At 39.7% G+C, this 15,935-nt stretch overlaps 1 protein-coding gene and 1 long non-coding RNA gene across 2 annotated transcripts in view; one reads left to right on the forward strand and one right to left on the reverse strand.

Annotated features, from left to right (window-relative positions):
• Positions 1-12,656, forward strand: LOC121695547 (galactose-specific lectin nattectin-like). Its single transcript, XM_042076507.1, has 7 exons — positions 1-69; positions 940-1,014; positions 2,128-2,172; positions 10,887-10,993; positions 11,196-11,318; positions 11,641-11,752; positions 12,042-12,656. The coding sequence occupies exons 2-7, from the start codon at positions 954-956 to the stop codon at positions 12,101-12,103; spliced, it is 510 nt and encodes a 169-aa protein (XP_041932441.1). The 5' UTR covers positions 1-69; positions 940-953; the 3' UTR covers positions 12,104-12,656.
• LOC121695551 overlaps positions 8,430-15,935 on the reverse strand; it is a 21,817-nt gene continuing 14,311 nt past the window's right edge. The window contains exon 4 of the long non-coding RNA XR_006026108.1: positions 8,430-8,439. This is a non-coding gene — a long non-coding RNA (uncharacterized LOC121695551). The remainder of the gene's footprint in view (positions 8,440-15,935) is intronic.

Genomic DNA, 15,935 nt, shown 5'->3' on the forward strand with positions numbered 1-15,935 from the left:
AAAGGCTGCTTAGCTGTCCTCATCCTCACCAAATCTTCCAGAGCCTCTCAAAGATCCCCTCATCAACAGGTGAGCATCACACCACGACTCTAATGTTTCCCTCTAATCTTTTATCTCCTGTTTTTTATTGTATAGTATTTTTTTATTGTATGCCAGAGATGGGGACTTGTGCCTGAGACTGGGACTCGTGTCACACTTACATAAGTTGCAAAAATAGTGACTTCAGACTTGACTCGCGACTCCACCTTAAAAGACTACAGACTTGACTCGTGAACAACCTGTATTTCATGCAATTGTTATTAAAATGTATTAATATATTTCTATTCTATTCAATGCAACGCAAAAATGCGTTGACCAATGCAACGCACCCAGATAGGTCAGTCAGTCACTTAATAATGTGAAAGACAATTTTAAATGTAGCATACTATATCATCACAGGTAACAAGCTAACCATCGCAAAGTGTTGTACTAATGCTGGAAACAGGCAGATAGCATCTTTATAATTGGCCATATGATGTGACAGACTTAGGTTCATATTTCAACAGGTCCGAGGAGGGCTAGAAGGATGTGTTCAGTAGCAGAAGATTAGACCAGAGAGGGTTAAAGCGGAGTTAGTAATCAAGGATCTTTGATTAGAATATAGGCCTACAATGTTCTAAATTGGAGAAAAACGTTGTAGTATTCGTTTCAAGCTACCATAGGCCTATAGAGCAGAAGATTAGACTATACAATTTTCTAAGTTGGATGTAAGTTCTGGATGTAAACTAAATTAAACTAGCTCCAGCATGAGTGATACACTCATGGCTGCCCACATTTTATTTCAGAAAAAAAAACATGAACGAAACGTTGTAGTATTCGTTTAGAGCTACCGGACTATGACTTAACATCTCTGTTGCTGTTGTGTCACTGTGTGTGTGTGTGTGTGTGTGTGTGTTTCAGAATAATTAACTGCCATGGCGATTCTGCCAGTTATCTCTCTTCTCTACGCCATGTTTGCCCTGAGCATGGCTTCAGGTCAGTGGAGCATACATAATGTACCATTAAGCAATCATACTAGTAACCGTTTTAGAGGATGCTTACAGTTTTTTCTGAATGCTTAAACACAACTGTGATTCTTATAGCACAATTTCTAAAACTATTAATACTTATAGCAAAACTACTCACTGAGTTCGCAAAACTAAAAGCACAAACACTGCTTTGCACTCAGTTTGCAATTTTGTAACACACACTTTGCACAACTGTAGGCACAATTCACTGCACTTACACTATTTTGCCAACTCTCTGGCACACTTTCTCATGTGAAAACTGTTTTAGATAATTAGTTCACTTTGCAATCAGCCTAAGCACTATAAATAAGCCACAGGTAATGTACAATGGGTACAATGGAGGGAACAGGAAGAGTGAGAAGAGAAAGAAATAGCCCTTTTACAGCAAAAAAAACAGTCTCATGTGGGGATATTGTCATCTCAGGCCAGGATATGTCATTCCAGAATATATTTTTCCCGGTGCCTTGGACTAGGACATTGCATGTGATGTAGACAGAATTTTGAGAGAGACGACCCGATGTAGACTGATTTGTTTTGTCTCAGTGAAATTGCTATTTTGTGTTTTGACTTGGAAAAACAGACGTGTGTTTGTTTTGATGTATGTAAATAAACACCAATACTTACAGTAAAGTTTGGATCCCTGTATGTTTACAGAACTATGACAAAAGTATGACCTCAAACTGACATAGTCTACCTTGTGCACAGAGAAAGCAAAAGCCAGATGTGTTTTTTATTCAGACCATCAGTGTGTAGTTGGCACATTGTGTGCTTATTATTGTGATGGCTTGTGTTTACTGTTTGATACGAAAACACCATTTTTACGAAGGTGTGAAGAGTTAAGCAAGGTGTGTTGGCTTTTGCAAGAGAACTACGATGTTTTGCTGATTGGGTGAGAGGTTTTGCCATTTGTGTGTAGAGTTTTGCAAAAAAATCTATAGTTACAAAAAATGTGCTTAAGCAATCAGAAAAAACTGTAAAGTACATTTTAAAAAGCATGTATATGAAACAACAGTCAATATAATTTGAAAAGAACTGGGTGTGGGGGAATCATGTTGACATACTGACCCTCTTTTTTCTCCAGAGCCCATGACTGATGGTGGTCCAGGTGAAACTGAGGAGTCTCCAGGTGGGTTTATATCTCCTGTTCCATAAGTGAAATCTTTGAAGAATATAGCATCATATTAAGTATTGTGTGGGTGCTTCAGGCTTCTGTTGTTGTTGCGTATGACATCAAACTATTTGATTGGCACAAATTTGAAATGAATTCCTCATTATTTACTTTGTGGCTACTAGCAATTCTAACAAGAGCTGTTATAAAGGACTTTGCTCGGTAACACTCCATAATAAGGTGGCATAATAAATAGCAAACTAGTAATTAACCCTTTGTTAATATTTGTTAATTGTTACTAACATATCTATTTAGCACAAGTTAATAGTTTTTTCATCATTAATTAAATATTAGTTGTTTGCATAAAATCTGTATGTTAATGTTTTAGCAAATCTATTAACTAATATTGTATTAATATGTGTTAATGGTTAACTAAATGTCTTTTTGGCACTAATTAAGTTATTTCTTACATCATTTAAATGTTAAATGTTTATTTACAAACTATATGTTAATAGAAAAGTTAATGACTTATTATTATTTAACTAATTGTTATTAAACTGTGCTTCTGCCTATCCCAATATGAACCACTCCCCATAGGACCCTTACCATAGATAGATAGATACTTTATTGATCCCCAAGGGGAAATTCAAGAAAAAAACACAGAGCTACCTTGACATGCTGCCACTGTTGTCGGCGCCGGAACCACTTGCAATAAAGTTGGTTAAGCTTAATTCATATATTAATAGTATATAGCTATCAGTGTGGGGCCCCTTATAATAAAGTTGGTTAAGCTTAATTAATATATTAGTAATATATAACTATCAGTATGGGGGACCCTTATAATAAAGTTGGTTAAGCTTTATTAATATATTAGTAATATATTAGTCAGACAGTGAAGGGACTGAGACCAAAACTGGCTTATCACCTTTATTCCTTTAGGAAAAGTTCAAACAAAACATGCCTTCAGGCACTGGCTAAATAAAACAGCATCTGCACAAGCAAAATAAAAAGAAGTAGTTGAATGGGCTATATTACATGCATGATTCCTACACCATCACTGTCAGCCCTACTAGCAAGGGAGACATGCGACATGGAATGTTCAGGTGCACAGAACGACAGTTTATTAATATTCTGAGACTCACTAAACACTCACAGACGTAGACCATACGGAGGTAATGCATAAACATAATGCTAAACTAAATGTACATTCATTTCCTGTTAGACTGAATTGCACTTTCCATGCACACTAAGCTAAACTACACTGAATGCATGGAAAGTTGCTAGCAGAGTTTACAGCTAGTCACGTTAGACTCGGTGTGTATGAACTCGTGGTCATTATGAAAACATTATTAACGTTCTCTAAGTTGCTAGAATTGCACCCAAATCCTAATAATACATGTAAAGTAATATAATACAGGTGGTATATCGAAGTTTTCAACTTAAACAACATTTTACAGTTACAAAATTAAAACACAGTGGTGAGTGCTTCATACAGTCAACCTACCCAATGCAAAGCATACCGCGGCTATGGCAACAATACCAGTGTTGGGAGTAATGCATTAAAATAGTATTGTAATTACAGTAATGCATTCCTTTTTGCTGTAATGCAGTAATGTAAGGCATTACCAATACAATTTCAGTAATATTTTACTCTGTACAATTCTCAGTAACTGAAGTTACTTTGCTTTTTAATCCAAAATTGAGAAATGCTCAATTGGCACCAGAGAAGATTATCCAAGAATTATGGAATTTGATTGCCTTGTTTGGATGACTGTAGAAAGGGAATTTGAGTTATCTCTGCCATTCATGCAACAGATCTAACATGGTTAGGCTATACTTCTCATTTCAAGCAGTGAGAATAACTAAAATGTTGCTTTACAGACAGAGATCATAGCCATTATTCTCAAACTATTTTCATTAAGTCTACACCACTGTAAGTGGCAGGAAAGGCAACCAGCAATGATGAGAACCATTTAAAGTCAACATACAATTTCACTATGGCTATATTTTACTATATTAAGTTGTGAGTGACCTTTGGCCTTTGGGGCCTACAGTGTCCCATGAGCCATAACTGCAACCATTATATTGTTCTTTTGTTAGCCTTAAGCCTAGCTCAGTCATTATGCCATACCACACACCTCCTGCCATGTAATGAGCTGCATTGAACACATGAAGATCTATTGAGAACACCAAATCCATATTTCCTGTTATTTTGGTGAAAGTAATCTAAACGTAGTGTAATGCCTTACAATTCAAAGACAGTAATATTGTAATGTAACAAATTACTTTGAGATGACAGTAACAAGTAATAAATAATGCATTACGCTTTTGAAGTAACTTGCCCAACACTGAACAATACAAGGACAAAACGCAGCAGAGCTGCAGTATACCGTTTCTCCAAAGGGGGCTCCAAAACGCCAATCTCAATAAAGCTGCTTAATTACGGCGAAAATCACATACAAACACTAAACTACATTTCTAACTCTGTTACACCCCCTCCCCTGAATTTCAACAAATTCAAGCAGCAACCAAATAGTACTTCCAAAGGCAAAGACTACACCACTTTCAAACACTAGACAGAGGGTCACCAATTACAGGACAGCCAACCACAAAGGTATACAATAAGGATTAAGTGGAAGAAGAGGTGCGCAAACTCTCACACAACCAACCACTGGCAGTAGGGTGCTACACCCCACAAGACCATTAGGGGTTTGCACCGACATCACGTTCTGGCCGGTAACTATGGTAACCCAGCACGCGCGGCCATATTGGCGATACTCAGTGAATGAAGTACAATGGAGTATTATGCACTTTGGATATCTTACGTGATTGTAGCCGTGTCTAAACAACAGAAAAGCTTATCAAAATGCGTCTAAGATGCAAAGGCATATAGGGCAGGACTTGGACCACAAGAAAAGGCGCGATATTTCGAGAAATTACGGATTATTGGCAGCGCAGATCCATATGAGTTGGGTGAGGGAGACGAAGTACCAAGTTCAACCACAAGCGCCCCCCTTCCTCTGATAACTTCTGGCATTATTGTCCCTTCTCCCTGGTTTTTTAATAACTTTTGGAAGTCGATACCTACACCAGATGTTTTTCTCAGTCTGACCTATTGGTACAACCTAAAACACGGCAATAATTAACCATTTTCCTTGACGATGTTAGGGATTTACTTCAGTGCCTAACGCTTTCTAATGAGGCGAGTCTCTCCAATATGGCGATGTCCAGATCTGATGACACGCCGTGCAAACCCCTAATAAAGCCATAAACCATAAATTCCATAAATTCTCCACAAAGCTAATCAGAAAAGCTAGATAAATAATAATGTCATTAACTTTTATATTAGCATATAGTTTGTAAATAAACATTTAACATTTAAATGATGTAAGAAATAACTGTTAATTAGTGCCAAAAAGACATTTAGTTAACTATTAACAATTATACAACAATTGGGTTCTATGGAACTATTTATTTGTTTCTGATTGGCCGAGAGACGTTCCATGAGTTGGAATATCCCTGGACATTTCAACTCAGACTCAGCACAGCTAATAATAAATCACTCCGCGATACAATGCGAAGATTTGACACCCAGCTCTCCACTATTTCAAGCAATGGGTTACTCCTTAGCAAACCATAACGAAACAGTGCTTCACCACATCTGTGGATTAAGCCACACAGTCAACTCAATGTAAGTAAGATAAACGAGGATGCTAATTGTTCTCAGCATTGCCAGCATTGTGTATAATATGATTGTCACTTGGAGGAGACTTATAGATAACTAACGTTAGCATAAGTAGCTAACCGCTGCTAACGTGCTAGCAAAGATCCTTAATATTACTTTATCAACCGTCTCTGGTGCTAGCATCGTCACGTCAGGCTGTGCACAGTAGTGTAACATTTATTCACTATACATTAATAAAGTTGAATGGTTCTGCAATGTAGACTATGTTTCCGTTTTTTTGCAGTACCATGTCCCTTACATGACATGGCCCAGTGTCCTTGTAACATGCATGCAGCAAACCTAGATATGAATGTGATTTCAACATTTCTTTCAAGAAGACAATGTAAACTAGCCTGGCGAGCCAGACCCACATTAAAATATAGGGTCTGGGCACTCACCGTTCGCAGTGCTCAGTCCGAGGGGCGGGATAATCAGTTGTCTTTCAAATTCCCTCTGCACGTAATAGAGCTGCACAGTCCCGCCCACAGCCAAAATGCGGTTAGGTGCCGGATGTAAGATTCCCATTCATTTGTCCCATTGACGTTTGGAAAAATCCGTATCTAAAGAGTTTTACAGCATGTCTTAGGCTATCCAGCTACGGCATAACTCATAAGCATACAACATATCATTTCGAGTGAAAAAACGAGGAGAAAATCCAAAAAAAGTCAAGACTGTGTACATATTTTCATTTCCGAGCGAAGGAACTACTCATCCCATAGACCACCGCGCCTCACTGAATAATATAGGCAAAATCGGCGGGATTTATTTTTGCCATTTCCAACCGGCGACAGCACGCGAACCCTTTCCTCCAAACAGTGATTTTTATATAGTGAATGTGCAGTTAATATCAGTTATTTCATGAGTAATCGTGTAAATAATAGTGTTTTGATATTGAATTTTATATTTATCATCGTGTATTTTATATCGTGTGTGTGTGAACGCGGTTAACGTTAACGGTAGTGCTTCGTAACGCTACCTGACTCATCCTGTGCTGTCATCACTGCTCAGTCGGGCTGATGCAAGGACTGGTGCATGGTCTGCTCTTGGACCACCATATTCAGTTTATTAATTTGCCGTGAATTATTACTCAAAATGTTCATTAAATGCACAAAGTATTCCTAGGTTAATGATTGATATGAATCATACAGTATGAAGGCTACAGTAGCCTAGCTAATGTTAACTAGCACTGCTAGCAGCATTAACGTTACCAACCTTCCTGCTTAACTCACCACAACTTTGTAGGTCTTGTCCCTCATGCAGGCCCTTACAAAACCCACAAACTGACTAAGTTCGTGTGATGTATAAACCCCAATCCTTGTTGATACAAGTACCAATATTCGTCAAGAAAGTTTTTAATCACATTAAGATTTTCGCCATAGGCAGTAAAAGACTCCGCCATCTTTGTCAATATTTTTCACTGAGAAAGTTTCAAACTATGACCATAACGGCCTTTCCACCAATCAGAGGCATCACTGTGGGATTGTTCAGGATTGTGGGTAATGAAGTACTTATCCAAGAGATCGCGAATAAAAGGCATTTATCTCAAAACAAGGTTAGTGCCCCATGAACTCTTGGTGTCTATAGGAGCATATACAATCGCTTAGTACAGCCGTAGCTGGTTTTAAGTCTACCACGTGCAGTTAAGTTTTTATGGCTTATACCGCAATTGTCAATGAAGATATTGCATTGAATTTTTACATCCGGCATAGGCTGTGGGCGGGACTGTGCAGCTCTATAGAGCTGGTAAGTCCTGCCCTTTCCGCTATCCCTGCTGGACCTCTAGATTTAAAAATCGTTAATGCAAGTGAATGTGAGATTGAGATTTTCTGGTCCCCTTTGAATTTTGCCATGATTGTGAACATATGTTGTCTGTGAATTTTTAATATAAATTTTCGTGTAAAGAATGCTACAATTGACCGGGTAGAAGTTTGATGTGGTTAAACTTTGTGTGAGAGTACTTTGTGGACTACAACTTTCCGCTAGACGACAGATCACTAGTTTCCCATAACAACCATCAGTTGGTCGAGATGTAGAGGGTTATTAAGATCGACTTTGAACACAGTGAACCATACAACTTTACAATCACACTGTATCATAGTGTTAATGTGTTGAGTGAAGCTAGACATGTTTCGAATATTTTTGTTACCATGTGTGTTTATTCCTGCCGTTACAAAAACTAGCATCTCAGCTAATGTTAGCGATTAGCTCACGTCACAGGCGACATGTAGGGTGTGTTCGAAACGGGTAAAGTTGCTGCCTTTTAAGATATCTAACTGGGGAGCAAGGCAGCAAGTGCGGTTCGAAACCGAAAAAACAAATTCTGCTGCCTTTTAAGATATCTTAGAATTCCCAAATAACGGTCATTTTTGAAGGCAGCATCGATGCACACTTCATGCTCCCTCCTACCCATAATCCCTTGCGGCAACGTCTGAAACAGCTGTGAAAGGTAAACAAACATGGCGGATGACATCGGTAATGGCTGCTGAATCTGTCTAAAATGTCATTTGTGTGACCCTATTTTGCTTAGATTTGTAGATTACAGATTAGAAATAAACAATTTACTATCTGATTATGCCATTGTTGTAACCATTAATAGCGTCTGGTCTGATATATCTGCCGGCCGTAAAACTAATTTATACCGTTAGCCTGCTAGCTTACGTAAGCTAATTTAGTTTAACGTCAGGCCTTTGCTAACGTCATACCGTAGTGTTAACCAAAGATTCTAGAGTGCTACGCTCATTTTTAAAAGATGCATTTAATCCAAAGTCATGTCTAGTGAGACAGCTCTCTATGTAGGGAGGGAGGCAGTAGGCAGCTGTCTCCCGTTTCGAACACACCCGTAGTCTTTCTCGTGTCTTTTCCACAACTGATAGCCGAAGAATCATATAATATACTGTCAAACTCGTAACATGAAAAATTATATTAAAAATTCACAGACAACATATGTTCACATTCATGGCACAATTCAAACGGGACCAGAAAATAATTATTTTCTCACATTCACTTGCATTGACGATTTTTCAATCTAGAGGTCCACTGGGGGTTTAGCGGATGGGCGGGACTTACCAGCTCTATAGGACAGCGGCAGCGCTATGAGTCCCATGCGTTTCCCACCAGCGGAGCTAGTTGGCTAGTTCAAACGTTTGCCAACATAATAAAAGCTTAACTTGTGTCACACTGTTCGCCAGCAGCAATAACCATCTTATTTGTTTTCAAGTAGCAGGGAATTCAAGCCAAACCGTTGCAACTCTGCCATCAATCATTATGTTAAGCCCACCTAACGACTCTATACACGATTTCAATGGCCTGATTAAGTTTCGATTTCTGGAGCTCACAAGCCAACGGAGAGTTGCTAGACTAGACCTGGCGCTAGGGGCGCGTCTAGATTTCTAGGCTAAATGTAAACCACCAAGACCCGTAACGAGGGGTCTGGAATGTTGGTTACCTAGCAACCAAGATGCTGTCTATTGAAAAGGGAACTATTTTTTGATGCGTAAGAACGATGTCGAAATTAACATTTTTAAACAATAATGGGGTGTTTTCAGATTATTTAGTTTGTGGTAGAATTGTTGTATAAAAGCAATATAGCACTCGTGATCGTGAGATTGGTCATGGATATTCCCACGGCTGTTGTTGCCTGCGCCACTCGGCCTCCGGCCTCGTGGCTACGGCCGAACAACACCCGTGAGAATATCCATGACCAACCCCACTCTCACTCGTGCTATATTGCTTAAATATTAATACACTATTAGTTAATAGATTTGTTAAAACATTAACATACAGATTTTAAGCAAACAACTAATACTTAATTAATGATGAAAAAACTATTAACTTGTGCCAAATAGATATTTTAGTAACAATTAACAAATATTAACAAAGGGTTAGGTAATTACTAGTTTGCTATTTATTATGGCACCTTATTATGGAGTGTTACCCTTTGCTCTTGCTCTGCTAAAGTATGTTACTAGCTATTTTGCTTATAGCACAAACTGTGTTTAGGCAACTTAAATGTTTTAATTTGAAAATGTATGTTGTCATTAAGAAATTACGATGGCATATTAGGGCCATTGTATGAAATGAAAAAAATACTGGATTTGGGGGAGGGAGGCGGGGATATTCAGAGAGATTAAAGTCGTAAATTTGCGAGAAAATAATCTCATAAATTTACGAGAAATCAAAATAATGTCAAGGAATAGCCTAACCGAATGATAATATAAGGCACTAAATGTTATGATGTAGCCTATACATAATTCATATGCCCGGTACAAACAAACTAGATAGCTAGGTAGCCAGCCTATGGTTGTGGCAGGCAGTGCAATCACTCTTTACTCTTGTTTTGTACATTTGTTACCTGATATATGAAGCTACAAACTCCCCTTCACTTATAGAAATGCTACATTCCCGCCGTTAATATTCTCTATACTTGTAGTAGTAGTGGTAGTTATGGTTGTCGAAGCATTCTCCATAAATTATTAATTTGTGATTCCTTCAATTGTGATTTGGGTAGATGCAGTATGAACTTTGTGATTTAAAGGTGCTGTAAGCAATGTTGGTTAACATCACTTCTTTTGACGTTCAAACGAAACAGAAAGCTAGCTTGCTACTTCTTCCCCCTCCCTCAACGCGCATTCCGTCGGTTATTGGCTGTTTGTTGTTTCATTGTGCAGGTTGCACACGTTTGTTTTTGTTGCCATTTGCAGAGCCTGGGCTGTCTACAGAGACCAAGTTTTTTTACAGTGTTACAGGGGACAGGCAATTAGCAGATAGTGAAGAGATGTTTACTGTATGTGACAAAAAATGTTTTAGCCTAAAAAACGTGTCACATCGCTTAGAGTACTGTCCCTAAGAAATCTAGCATATTTGACAGTTGTATGGGCGACTCATTTTTACTGTATCAAATTGGTCTTGAGATTCAGAACTGCTGTCTCCATAATGCACTTGGTGATCTCTCTGCAATTGAAAGAATATGTTGTCCTCCTGATCTGGTTCACCTGACTGTTGTTCTTAGAGCTGACCGTTGTGGAAAAACGTGCTGTGTGTCAGTTTGGATGGCACGGCTGTGGAAATCGCTGCTTTAAGCTTTTCAATGAAATGAAAACTTGGTCTGAGGCAGAGGTGAGTAACAATATCTAAAAACAGAAAAGTAAACAAGAGCTTATTTCATAAGCATGGTCTTTCTCTGTTTCTGAATGCTGCCGATCTTTTTATTACATTATTTGGATTGACTTAATAACCTGCCTTATCTCTATTTCAGTTATATTTAAATATGCCATAAGTTACATTCTGTGCCATGATCTGAATGCCTGTTTCCCTTTAGGGACACTGCAGGGAGCAGGGAGGTAATCTTGTATCCATCCACAACAAGGTGGAAGCCAAGGTGGTAGGGGACTTGTCAGGGAATACATACTGGACATGGATTGGGGCTGGGGGATCCGCTGAGGTAAACTATTGCAGTGTGTCTAGTTTCTTATACTGTTGGTGGTTGATTATTGACTGTTTTGACAGGCTCCTAATCTGACCACTTCTACTGTGTCATTCCAAAATCATATCTGATTGAAATGGAGAGCTACTCTGGTGAGACTTTTCAGAATTTGAGTCTCACCATTTGGATTTCATTATGGGGCGTGTTTCAATTTCCCTGCCTCAAATTTCGTGGACAGTCTAAATTTGGCCTTGCTTCCAGGCTAAAAGTAAAGTTAAATGGTTAAATATCCAAATTTACTTTGGGGGTAAAGTTGAAAGAGATTTTGTCCTGTTTGCAGGGTTTCACGTGGTACTGGACTGATGGCAGCCCATTTGACTATTCCAACTGGGCCCCATGGGAGCCTAATAACCATCTTGGAAATGAACACTGCGCAAGCACCAACTACAATGGTATTGTACTTGTACACTCCATTAACTCAAGAGTCGTCTGTAGTCTGTCCATTTTCTGGTCTCCATCTCTGTCCATCTTTAATCATTTATTGAGCAATATCCTTTCATTGTTCCTGTCATTGTTCTATAAGCACACATTAGCCTATGGTCTTTACAATGACTAAACCTACTCTTGCAAGATGGCTACAATTTATGAAAGACTTTTTTTTTTATGTTGGTTTGGTATATAAAATCTATGTCATGTGTTTATCTGTCTTTGATAAACAACTGTTGTTGCCTTCTCCTCCAGGTGGTGGCGTTTGGAATGATCTTCCCTGCCACCAGAGTCACCCTTTTGTGTGTGCCAAGTAATCAGGCATCTTGTGAGGGGTTCACCCACAACCTGTGATTTTAAGCCTTCTTTCTTTCCTTCCTTTGAATTTAAAACACAACATTGAACAGCAGGGCTCTTAGAGATCAGTCACAGGTGGTGTGTCGGTTTGTGTGCAAGATCTGTGTGTATGAGTGCACTGGGGTAAGGCCAGTGTTTATGACACCGGCCACCTGTGCACCTGTGCAGCCACCTGTGCAGTCATCACCCTTGTTTTGTGCACCACACACACCTGTGCAGTCATCACCACACACACCTGTGCAGTCATCACCCTTGTGTGCACCACACACGCTTGTGCAGTCATCACCCTTTTGTGCACCACACACACCTGTGCAGTCATCACCCTTGTTTTGTGCACCACACACACAGTGCAGTCATCACCCTTTTGTGCACCACACACACACACCTGTGACTGTAACCAGCCCAGACCATCAGGTGTTGATGTACCTCCTGCAGAATTCCTTCTCTTCTTTCAATTCAATCTTTGATGGTCACAAATCTAATCAATAAATCAAAATCAGCATCAAAATGCAATTCTGGTGTTATTTCTTATCACCCATCCATTTATGTTCTCTTTTGTTTATGGACCCTTTCAAGAGAGTTCCATTATCAGCATCATAGTTGGCCCCACAAGACTTCCTTTTTAACATTCCATATGTTATCTTAATGCAGAGGAAGTAGACTGGGGCCCAAATAGAACGTTCAAGCATTGTTTTTGTTTTTATTGATGAAAGGGTCTATAGGTAGAGGCTCATAATAGTATACATAATATTGTCCAGTTGCAGAGTAAATTGATAACGATGAGCTCAAATGAAATTGTTAGCAAAAGACATACACTTCATATGTAGACATGTGAGCATAGGCTGCACACCTGATGAAGGATGTAAAATTGGGTGGGAGTGGCCTACATATATCCAACAACTGCTGAATTGTGAGGGATTTGTCTCAACAATAACTTTGATCAAAAAGAAAAATATATAGGTAACACTTTACAATAGTGGTACAATATATATATTTGGTTGAGAGAAGCTGATTTCGAATGCACCCTTAACATTTAAATAAATTCCTATGTCTGGATTGTGAAAGCATGTACCTTGTATGTATTGCATAGACCTTAATGCACAAACATGAGGTTCAAACAGGTGTGGGTTCTCTTCTCACATAAGGTTTACAAAGTGCTCAGCCTCACTTTGATCATTGCACGCCTAAACCACACTGCGTAGACTAGATAACAGCGAGGGGCCAGTGAGAGTGAGGGGCCTGAGTCACACATCTGTGAAACCGGACGGCTCCACACCCTGCACAGAGGTTGCTCACTCATGTGCTGATAGTTCCACCCACGGCTCTGGACAGAAAGCAACTTCAAAGTTTGAATTTCTAAAGATGGAACTTCAAAACATTGAAATATGACCTTGCTGAGCTCAGTACAATGCTTTGAGCATCTCAGTCGTCTGATTTAAACACAAACAGTGAAATTGCAAGAAAAGATTATGATAAACATTACGTTAAGAGTCATTACGTGTCAAATCAGATAAAATCCAGGAAAATGGTTGCAGCACCGACTCCGATTTACCTCAAAGTTTGTCTACACAATGTTTAGGTTCCATAATTAAAACCTTTAACATATTTTTGTTCAATTCTATTGTTTTCATAGTCTTTTTGCACTTGATTGTTTACACTCTCTAAAAGGCCTTATCTTGGAGGCCATGTTTGGACATTCATATCTTAAAAAGTAGTATTCCTAGCCTGACCAAACTTTGTAGAATGGAAGACAAACATGTTCTCAGTACAATTCAGTACAAGTTTGTACCACAGTCTCATTGCTTTTATAGAAGTCCCTAGTTTCAGAAAAAAACATGCAAAAAAGTGACATTGAGGGTCTCAAAACTCCTTTATTGTGACACACCTGCCATCAATCACTATTTTCTCTAGAAATATAATCCTTTGTTAATGTTGTCCCAAATTGTGAAGTTTCCAAAACAAAAAGCCATGACAATGATAAGGATAAAACAAGGCGTGTTAGTATTTTTGTATTTATTTTCATGCAACTGAAATGGTATGTGGGGTAGCTAGTAGGACCATAAACATCTATGTGGAAATGGCTAAGTATATGAACATTTAGTTAAGTACCAACATTGTACCAAGTCCCATTCACTTGGACAAATGCATGTAGTTACAGGTGTTTTGGGAACGTAACACCATTGTAAAAAGAGCAAAATACTATGCTGTGTTTCACCTGAGGGGGCGCTAAAATCTATTGTTTATTGTAAATGTTTATTTTGGTATTCCCAAAACATTGCATTACATTACATTTGGCTGACGCATTTTTAGCCAAAGCGACTTACAACATGGTAAACAGTTTAAGTTTTAGAGCAGTTCTCAACAATTTTAGGACAATTTAAAAAACATTAGAGTACAGTAAGAATAAGTGCATCAGTGAGTGCTGTTTTTAATAGTTACTTGTCAGTTTAAGACGGCTGGTGAGTGCTAGGATCAGCACGACTTGTTGTAAGTGTTGCTATGAGAGGAGATGTTCTCTAAAGAGCTGGGTCTTCAGGAGTTTTTTGAAAATGGAGAGGGATGTCCCTGCCCTTGTAGGAACTGGTAATGTGTTCCACCAACGAGGAACAACAGATGAGAAAAGTTTGGATTGGCCTGAGCATAGAGCTAGACGTCGTTCGTCTGAGGAGCGCAGCGGTCTGGAGGTAGCGTATGTCTGTATGAGGGCATTCAAGTAGGTGGGAGCAGAACCGGAGACTACTTTGTAGGCAAGCGTTAGAGGCTTGAATTTGATGCGGGCCGCCATAAGTAGCCAGTGTAGCTGGATGAGCAGCGGGGTAACATGTGCCCTTTTGGGTTGGTTGGAGACCAGGCGCGCCACCGCGTTCTGGATCATCTGAAATGGTTTCACTGCGCAGGCTGGGAGACCTGTCAGGAGGGCGTTGCAGTAGTCGAGTCGTGAGGTGACTATTGCCTGAACCAGAAGTTGGGTAGCATCTTGAGTCAAATAAGTCCTGATTTTCCGTATGTTGTAGAGTGCGAAACGGCATGACCGGGCGACTGAGGCAACATGATCTGAGAAGTTTAGTTGGTTGTCGAGAACAACTCCTAGATTTCTTGCAGTCCTGGTAGGTGAAACAGACAGGGAGTCAAATTTGATGTTGATGTCGTGGTGTATGGTAGGTTTAGCTGGGAGGACCAGCAGTTCAGTCTTTGAGAGGTTCAGCTGGAGGTGGTGTGCCTTCATCCATGTAGCTATGTCTGAGAGGCAATCCGAGATCCGTGCTGAAACCAAGGGGTCATCAGGTGGAAAGGACAGATAGAGCTGTGTGTCGTCTGCATAGCAGTGGTATGAGAAGCCATGCGAACGGATAATCTGCCCCAAGGAGGTGGTGTAGATAGCAAAGAGAAGGGGGCCCAGCACTGGACCCTGGGGGACCCCTGTGGTGAGATGGTGAGGTGCAGATAGCTGACCAAGCCATGATACGTTAAACGAGCGTCCTGTGAGGTAGGATTCAAACCAGGAGAGAGCAGAACCGGAGATTCCCATGTTAGCGAGTATAGAGAGAAGGATGCGGTGATTAACCATGTCAAAGGCAGCCGATAAGTCAAGCAGAATGAGTACTGATGACCGAGCGGTCGCCCTGGCTTCTTTTAAGGCTTCTGTTACAGACAGCAGAGCCGTTTCGGAGTGGCCGCTTTTGAACCCAGACTGATTTGGATCCAGAAGGTCCAAAACACCTGTAACTACATGCATTTATTCTGTGAATGGGACGACTTGGTACAATATTACAATATTTTTCAAGCTGTAAA

The sequence above is a fragment of the Alosa sapidissima genome, chromosome 21, assembly GCF_018492685.1.
Source record: "Alosa sapidissima isolate fAloSap1 chromosome 21, fAloSap1.pri, whole genome shotgun sequence".
Lineage (NCBI taxonomy): Eukaryota > Metazoa > Chordata > Actinopteri > Clupeiformes > Clupeidae > Alosa > Alosa sapidissima.

Excerpts from the sequence above, each read along its gene's own strand:
- LOC121695547 (XM_042076507.1), top strand. The coding sequence starts at position 954 with ATGGCGATTCTGCCAGTTATCTCTCTTCTCTACGCCATGTTTGCCCTG. Across the intron at positions 1,015-2,127 it reads TGCCCTGAGCATGGCTTCAG|AGCCCATGACTGATGGTGGT; the intron begins GTCAGTGGAGCA and ends TTTTTTCTCCAG. Across the intron at positions 11,753-12,041 it reads CGCAAGCACCAACTACAATG|GTGGTGGCGTTTGGAATGAT; the intron begins GTATTGTACTTG and ends CTTCTCCTCCAG.